At 46.9% G+C, this 10,016-nt stretch overlaps 1 protein-coding gene across 1 annotated transcript; it reads left to right on the forward strand.

The window, feature by feature from the left end:
• Positions 1-230: 230 nt before the first annotated feature.
• LOC149457145 (lymphocyte antigen 6E-like) lies at positions 231-5,701 on the forward strand. Its single transcript, XM_089683996.1, has 3 exons — positions 231-405; positions 4,243-4,362; positions 5,433-5,701. Exons 1-3 carry the CDS (start codon positions 354-356, stop codon positions 5,639-5,641), a joined length of 381 nt encoding a protein of 126 aa, XP_089540122.1. The 5' UTR covers positions 231-353; the 3' UTR covers positions 5,642-5,701.
• Positions 5,702-10,016: the final 4,315 nt, after the last annotated feature.

Raw genomic sequence — 10,016 nt, forward strand, 5'->3', positions numbered from 1 at the left:
CCCTAATGGTAAAATGTTATTGAAAAAAAATTCGGCCACATAGGAAACCCGATCGCTGCAAATTTCAGAGTAACAGGAACTGATTCCTCCTTTGTACGAATGTTAGAAAGAAACAAAAGTTGTCACGCTGCATTAATTGCCGTTCTCCAGCATTGGGTGTCTTGTGACTATGAATACGTTCCTTAGATAAACTGCCGATTATTTGTCATCTATACAGAAAGTTGTTTGTGTTGGGGAGGTCAGGATGGAGAACACACCATGGTTTTCATGGTGACAACTGTGGCCAAACACATGGAGATGGATATATAAAGGCACAAAGCCTCGGGGGTGTCACAAGTCTCCTCCAGCTCACAATGGCAGCACAGACCAGCATCCTTCTCCTGGCCGCTCTCTGCATAGGGACAGGTAAGGGACCGCCGACTTCTCACAGCCAGCAATTCACATTGTGATATTAAAGTGTAGCTCAAGACAAAAATCTGTTGACTGTGAGAATCACATTAGTAAGACCTCATCTGGAATATACAGTTCAGTTTTGGGCTCCAATTCACAGAAAAAACATTGGGGAACTGGAGAAAGTACAGAGAAGGGCAACCAAACTGATACGAGGCATGGAGGAGATCAGCTATGAGGAAAGATTAGAGGAACTGAATGTATTCTCTACTGAGAAGAGGAGATTAAGGGGGGATATGATCTCCATGTATAATACATAAGGGGGGTATGATCTCCATGTATAATACATAAGGGGGGGATATGATCTCCATGTATAATACATAAGGGGGGATATGATCTCCATGTATAATACATAAGGGGGGATATGATCACCATGTATAATACATAAGGGGGGATATGATCACCATGTATAATACATAAGGGGGAGATATGATCTCCATGTATAATACATAAGGGGGGATATGATCACCATGTATAATACATAAGGGGGGATATGATCTCCATGTATAATACATAAGGGGGGATATGATCTCCATGTATAATACATAAGGGGGATATGATCTCCATGTATAATACATAAGGGGGGATATGATCTCCATGTATAATACATAAGGGGGGGTATGATCTCCATGTATAATACATAAGGGGGATATGATCTCCATGTATAATACATAAGGGGGGATATGATCTCCATGTATAATACATAAGGGGGATATGATCTCCATGTATAATACATAAGGGGGGATATGATCACCATGTATAATACATAAGGGGGAGATATGATCTCCATGTATACTACATAAGGGGGGGGGGATATGATCACCATGTATAATACATAAGGGGGGATATGATCTCCATGTATAATACATAAGGGGGGGATATGATCTCCATGTATAATACATAAGGGGGGATATGATCACCATGTATAATACATAAGGGGGGATATGATCACCATGTATAATACATAAGGGGGAGATATGATCTCCATGTATAATACATAAGGGGGGATATGATCACCATGTATAATACATAAGGGGGGATATGATCTCCATGTATAATACATAAGGGGGGATATGATCTCCATGTATAATACATAAGGGGGATATGATCTCCATGTATAATACATAAGGGGGGATATGATCTCCATGTATAATACATAAGGGGGGGTATGATCTCCATGTATAATACATAAGGGGGATATGATCTCCATGTATAATACATAAGGGGGGATATGATCTCCATGTATAATACATAAGGGGGATATGATCTCCATGTATAATACATAAGGGGGGATATGATCACCATGTATAATACATAAGGGGGAGATATGATCTCCATGTATACTACATAAGGGGGGGGGATATGATCACCATGTATAATACATAAGGGGGGATATGATCTCCATGTATAATACATAAGGGGGGGATATGATCTCCATGTATAATACATAAGGGGGGATATGATCTCCATGTATAATACATAAGGGGGGGGGGATATGATCTCCATGTATAATACATAAGGGGGATATGATCTCCATGTATAATACATAAGGGGGGATATGATCACCATGTATAATACATAAGGGGGAGATATGATCTCCATGTATACTACATAAGGGGGGGGGATATGATCACCATGTATAATACATAAGGGGGTATATGATCTCCATGTATAATACATAAGGGGGGGATATGATCTCCATGTATAATACATAAGGGGGGATATGATCTCCATGTATAATACATAAGGGGGGATATGATCTCCATGTATAATACATAAGGGGGATATGATCACCATGTTTAATACATAAGGGGGGATATGATCACCATGTATAAAACATAAGGGGGGGATATGATCTCCATGTATAATACATAAGGGGGGATATGATCTCCATGTATAATACATAAGGGGGGGATATGATCTCCATGTATAATACATAAGGGGGGGATATGAACTCCATGTATAATACATAAGGGGGGATATGATCTCCATGTATAATACATAAGGGGGATATGATCTCCATGTATAATACATAAGGGGGGATATGACCTCCATGTATAATACATAAGGGGGGTATATGATCTCCATGTATAATACATAAGGGGGGATATGATCTCCATGTATAATACATAAGGGGGATATGATCTCCATGTATAATACATAAGGGGGGATATGATCTCCATGTATAATACATAAGGGGGGATATGATCTCCATGTATAATACATAAGGGGGATATGATCTCCATGTATAATACATAAGGGGGGATATGATCACCATGTATAATACATAAGGGGGAGATATGATCTCCATGTATACTACATAAGGGGGGGGGATATGATCACCATGTATAATACATAAGGGGGGATATGATCTCCATGTATAATACATAAGGGGGGGATATGATCTCCATGTATAATACATAAGGGGGGATATGATCTCCATGTATAATACATAAGGGGGGGGGGATATGATCTCCATGTATAATACATAAGGGGGATATGATCTCCATGTATAATACATAAGGGGGGATATGATCACCATGTATAATACATAAGGGGGGAGATATGATCTCCATGTATACTACATAAGGGGGGGGATATGATCACCATGTATAATACATAAGGGGGGATATGATCTCCATGTATAATACATAAGGGGGGGATATGATCTCCATGTATAATACATAAGGGGGGATATGATCTCCATGTATAATACATAAGGGGGGATATGATCTCCATGTATAATACATAAGGGGGATATGATCACCATGTTTAATACATAAGGGGGGATATGATCACCATGTATAAAACATAAGGGGGGGATATGATCTCCATGTATAATACATAAGGGGGGATATGATCTCCATGTATAATACATAAGGGGGGGATATGATCTCCATGTATAATACATAAGGGGGGGATATGATCTCCATGTATAATACATAAGGGGGGATATGATCTCCATGTATAATACATAAGGGGGATATGATCTCCATGTATAATACATAAGGGGGGATATGACCTCCATGTATAATACATAAGGGGGGGATATGATCACCATGTATAATACATAAGGGGGGATACGATCACCATGTATAATACATAAGGGAGGATATGATCTCCATGTATAATACATAAGGGGGGATATGATCTCCATGTATAATACATAAGGGGGATATGATCTCCATGTATAATACATAAGGGGGGATATGATCTCCATGTATAATACATAAGGGGGGATATGATCTCCATGTATAATACATAAGGGGGGGATATGATCTCCATGTATAATACATAAGGGGGAGATATGATCTCCATGTATACTACATAAGGGGGGGATATGATCACCATGTATAATACATAAGGGGGGGATATGATCACCATGTATAATACATAAGGGGGAGATATGATCTCCATGTATACTACATAAGGGGGGGGGGATATGATCACCATGTATAATACATAAGGGGGGATATGATCTCCATGTATAATACATAAGGGGGGATATGATCACCATGTATAATACATAAGGGGGATATGATCTCCATGTATAATACATAAGGGGGGGATATGATCTCCATGTATAATACATAAGGAGGATATGATCTCCATGTATAATACATAAGGGGGATGGGGGGCAGTTCAGCTCACCGCTAATTCTACATTGATTTTGCTGTCATTCACATTTCACTAAAGTGAAAACTCAAAATTTTTCTCATTCAGGAGCTTCAGCAAAACTAGCAGAAATGATAATAGAAAGGTGGAGTAACGCTTTAAGTTGTTGTCTTTCAGCCCATTCCCTGCAATGTTACACGTGCGCCGCAGCAACCAACAACGACAACTGCAAGACGGCGACTAACTGTCCATCTACATCCAACTACTGCCAGACCAGCGTAGCATCTGTTTCAGCCTGTAAGTTTATCTCATCTGCATGATTGCTCTATATCCAACACGATCCATCACTATATCCCCTCTCCCCGGACCCCGCATTCACTATATCCGCTCTCCCCGGACCCCGCATTCACTATATCCGCTCTCCCCGGACCCCGCATTCACTATATCCGCTCTCCCCGGACCCCGCATTCACTATATCCGCTCTCCCCGGACCCCGCATTCACTATATCCGCTCTCCCCGGACCCCGCATTCACTATATCCGCTCTCCCTGAACCCCACATTCACTATATCCGCTCTCCCTGGACCCCGCATTCACTATATCCGCTCTCCTCGAACCCTGCATTGACTATATCTGGTCTCCTCGGACCCCGTTTTCACTATATCCGCTCTCCCCGGACCCCGCATTCAATATATCCACTCTCCCCGGACCCTGCATTCACTATATCCACTCCCCCCGGACCCCGCATTCACTATATCCACTCCCCCCGGACCCTGCATTCACTATATCCACTCCCCCCGGACCCCGCATTCACTATATCCACTCCCCCACAGTACACAGAACATGGACATTATTTTAGTAAATATAAACTGCTAAATACATTTTCTCATCAGCAGTACATAGCAGTCTTGTGACTTCTATCAGTGTCCAGCTGAGCACAGGTTAAAGATTGTAGGAAGAGTTTTCATTCTCCTTCGACTGTCCTTTGAGGCTGTATAACCGCTGACCCTCTGTATGGACAATGCTGAACACATGCACCCTCCAAAGAAAAAGAAAAAACTCTTTAGACGTACACGCCAAACTGAGAGTGTCCCCCGAGAGTGTTCTATTAGGAGATGAAATGGGGAACATGGAAGAAGGGGAGGATCAGAGAAGGCACAATTAAACATCCTTTTTTTACACAATGCAAAGGATTAACCCCTTAGGTGAGTATAACAAGCGTACCTTCCTGCATATAAAGGCTGATTTTACTGCTGTGGGTTTAGTAACACCATAAGCTGGAGAGATGCTGAAATCCCAGATCCAGGTTTCATTCAGGAAAGATAATATACTGGAAATGAAAGACTGTTCCATTTGTTCTCTCTCTAGTTGGACTTTCTACAACCTCAATTACCAAGACCTGCGCGGTCAGCTGCACTCCAACCAGCGGAGGTGCCATCGTGGCTTCAGCCTCCGTGTCCTGCTGCGCCACGGACCTGTGCAACGTCAGCGGAGCCATCAGCATCAAGGCCAGCTACGCCGCCATTGTCCTGGCAATGGGGACCATTGTGATGCTCATCAGTAGCTCAATTCTCTGATATATGATGTGAGATCACAAATTGTCCAACCTGCAACAATAAACGGTTTGTAATGGGAAAGCCTTGAATTGTCTGCCTGTTTCTTGCAATGTCTATAGTGGTGGAGAGCAGAGACCTCCACAGGACGCCTGTCTGGCGTTACATGGCGCCTTGTGCAAAAATACCAGCGATGCCATTTCTTCTTCTCATGGTCCTCTATGTATCGGCTGATTTTTCTGGCATCCAAACAAAAGCACTGTATTTCTTTCATAAAGTGTTTACAAAGGGAGTACAAAGGTGTCGATGTCAGGACAAGGAAACAGCTCGAAGTTTACACAAGAAAATTCCTTGAAGCAGCTTTTCTCAAAGGTGACAGATCAACAGATTAAAGAAAACAGGAAACACGGAAATAGACCTTGTAGGTGAGAAGTTTCTGGCGTTGGAATTACTGGTTTGGTGTCACGCTGAAGTGAGCCTACACCTTTTAGGGTTTTTAATTTGGAGAAAATCGATATATTTAAATGGTCAGTCCTTGGTCAGGACCCGGCTTCTTATAGCAGGTGTTGGGTTAGGAGCAGGGGCGGACTGACAACTCATGGGGCCCCCGGGCAATAGGGGATCATGGGGTCCCTGTGTCCTTGCCCAAACTCAAAAAAGCCTATGAAAAAGGTACCAGGGGATTCTCATGGGGCCCCCTACTGACTCCGGGCCCTCGGGCAGTGCCTGAGTTTCCAAATGGTCAGTCCGCTCCTGGTTAGGAGCAATGTTGGATGCTGTAAGGCTCCGCCCAACGGGTTCTCTAGTGGTCCACGGCACGGGGTTTCCCAGGACGCGGAGTCTAAGTCCCAGTCTGCCTTTTCACCAGGGCCCCTGATGGTGGGGATGGACTTGGTGCAAGACTGAAACCAGGTCGCGTTCCGGGGCACTCCCGGCGGTGGCAGAGGGGTCCTGCTGAGGGTATGTGCCCGGGTTGAGCCTGCTGTGAAGGGGATGACAGATCCCGATCCGAGCGGGATGGGTGGGATGACAGATCCCGATCCGAGCGGGATGGATGGGATGACAGATCCCGATCTGAGCGGGATGGATGGGCGACTGTCAGGGGTAAGCGAGGTCAGACTAGCCGGGTCGGTATCGTGCGGGCAGCGTGGTACAGGGGGAGTAAGCGGAGAATGGTCGGGGTCACAAGCCAGGTTCAGCAGGTAGCGGGCAGCGCGGTACCGAGGATCAGGCAGAAGGATGGTCAGGAACGAGCCGGGGTCAGAGCAGGAGAGGGTCAGCGTAAATCAGAACAGGCAGAGTTTGGCAACAAGGAAACGTACTTACAGGACAGGAACAAGACCTTGCGGCAACTTGGAAATGCACAGGGCCGTTTAAATAGGGCGCCCTGTTCTTCCATTGGTGCGGCCGCGATCGCTAGTGCGCATGCGCGGCCGCCGCCGCGATTGCTGAGGACCCAGCACTCTGCGCATGCGCACACCGCCGCGAACCCGGGATCCCTGACAGATGCCAAAGTACTCTCATTAGGACCCCACAATACAATGCAGTAAAATCTGGTGGGGCTACTCTCAGATCAAAGACCACCCAGATGGTGCTTCAGACAATTATATGCCGTGTAAGGTGTCATACCCATTATTATTATTATTATACAGGATTTATATCGTGCCAACAGTTTGCTCAGCGCTTTACAAAATGAAGGCGGACATTACAGTTACAATACAATTTGGTACAAGAGGAAACAGAGGGCCCTGATCCTGGGAGCTTACAATCTAGGAGGAAGGGTTGAGTGATACAAAAGGTGATAGCTGTGGGGGGGAGAAGCTGATGGAGGAAATAAATGGCGGTTCACTAGGTAGAAGCAGGATAGACTTCTTTAAAGAGAAAGGTTTTCAGGGATCATCTAAAGGTGGATAGATTAGGAGACAGCCGGACAGATTGGGGTAGAGAATTCCATAGGATGGGAGAAGCTCGAGAGAAGTCCTGGAAGCGAGCATGGGAGGAGGTGACACGGGGACTACAGAGCAGAAGGTCTTGGGAGGATCGAAGAGAGCGGTTTGGTTGATATTATGAGACCAGTTGGTGATGTAGCCGGGGGCAGAGTTGTGGATGGCTTTGTAAGTTGTTGTTAGTATTTTGAATTTTATTCATTGAGCAAGTGGAAGCCAGTGGAGGGATTGGCAGAAAGGGGTGGAGGACACTGAGTGGAGGCCTGTGGAGGGATTGGCAGAGAGGGGTGGAGGACACTGAATGGAGGCCAGTGGAGGGATTGGCAGAGAGGGGTGGAGGACACTGAATGGAGGCCAGTGGAGGGATTGGCAGAGAGGGGTGGAGGACACTGAATGGAGGCCAGTGGAGGGATTGGCAGAGAGGGATGGAGGACACTGAGTGGAGGCCAGTGGAGGGATTGGCAGAAAGGGGTGGAGGACACTGAATGGAGGCCAGTGGAGGGATTGGCAGAGGGGGGTGGAGGACACTGAATGGAGGCCAGTGGAGGGATTGGCAGAGAGGGGTGGAGGACACTGAATGGAGGCCAGTGGAGGGATTGGCAGAGAGGGGTGGAGGACACAGAATGGAGGCCAGTGGAGGGATTGGCAGAGAGTGGTGGAGGACACTGAATGGAGGCCAGTGGAGGGATTGGCAGAGAGGGGCGGAGGACACTGAATGGAGGCCAATGGAGGGATTGGCAGAGAGAGGCGGAGGACACTGAATGGAGGCCAGTGGAGGGATTGGCAGAGAGGGGAGGAGGACACTGAATGAAGGCCAGTGGAGGGATTGGCAGAGAGGGGTGGAGGACACTGAATGGAGGCCAGTGAAGGGATTGGCAGAGAGGGATGGAGGACACTGAGTGGAAGCCAGTGGGGGGATTGGCAGAGAGAGGTGGAGGACACTGAATGGAGGCCAGTGGAGGGATTGGCAGAGAGGGGCGGAGGACACTGAATGGAGGCCAGTGGAGGGATTGGCAGAGAGGGGCGGAGGATACTGAATGAAGGCCAGTGGAGGGATTGGCAGAGAGGGGCGGAGGTCACTGAATGGAGGCCAGTGGAGGGATTGGCAGAGAGGGGTGGAGGTCACTGAATGGAGGCCAGTGGAGGGATTGGCAGAGAGGGGCAAAGGACACTGAATGGAGGCCAGTGGAGCGATTGGCAGAGAGGGGCGGAGGCAGGGGCGAACTGACATCTCATGGGGCCCCCGGGCAATAGGGGATCATGGGGCCCCTGTGTCCTTGCCCAAACTCAAAAAAGCCTATGAAAAAGGTACCAGGGGCATCTCATGAGGCTCCCTGCTGACCCTGGGCCCTTGGGCAGTGCCCGAGTTTCCAAATGGTCAGTCCGCCTCTGGGCAGAGGACACGGAATGAAGGCCAGTGGAGGGATTGGCAGAGAGGGGTGGAGGACACTGAATGGAGGCCAGTAGAGGGTTTGGCAGAGAGGGGTGGAGGACACTGAATGGAGGCCAGTGGAGGGATTGGCGGAGAGGGGTGGAGGACACTGAATGGAGATCAGTGGAGAGATTGGCAGAGAGTGGTGGAGGACACTGAATGGAGGCCAGTGGAGGGATTGGCAGAGAGGGGTGGAGGACACTAAATAGAGGTCAGTGGAGGGATTGGCAGAGAGGGGTGGAGGACACTGAATGGAGGCCAGTGGAGGGATTGGCAGAGAGGGGTGGAGGACACTAAATAGAGGTCAGTGGAGGGATTGGCAGACACTGAACGGTTGGTAAGGTGGATGAGTCTTGCAGCAGTATTCATGAAGCACTGGAGGGGGCATAGCCTCTGTAAAGGTCATCCAATGAGGAGGGAGTTGCAGTAGTCGAGGCGGGAGATTACCAGGGAGTAAATTAGGAGCTTTGTGGTATCATTGATTAAAAAGGGGCGTATTCTGGAGATGTTGCGGACGTTGATTATTGTTTATTTGTCAGTAGGGATGAGAGGAGTTCGATTTGCTGGACGTTCAACACTTAAAAAAGAACTCTGGGAAAATGTTTACTTTCCAGCGCAGTGGAGTTGCGCCCACATGGGTTAACTGCTCGTTTTGTTCAGGGACACAAGGAAAAGCTATATACATCAACTCTTCTCTTCCTTCATCATTCTTCATCCCCCACTGCCTCCACCCACTAACTCACTCACTGCCTATGAGATCGCCAATCATTTCAAAAAGAAAATCGATACAATTTGTGAGATCTCCGACGTGCAGATACCTCCCCTGCTTAACACTCCCCATCCACAGGGACAATCACTACTTCCCGCATTCAACTCCTCTACTATAGACGAGGTTGCTGAAGTTTTTTTCTAATGGCCACCTAATGTCCCCTGCACCCTGTTCCATCGCAAATGCTACAGTCACCCTCTGGCTCAATCCTACAATCTCTAACTCACTTCTTCAATCTCTCCCTCTCTTCTG

This window comes from Staurois parvus, unplaced genomic scaffold (assembly GCF_062004578.1).
Source record: "Staurois parvus isolate SC_StPar_1 unplaced genomic scaffold, SC_StPar_1.0 ptg000333l, whole genome shotgun sequence".
Taxonomy (NCBI): Eukaryota; Metazoa; Chordata; class Amphibia; order Anura; family Ranidae; genus Staurois; species Staurois parvus.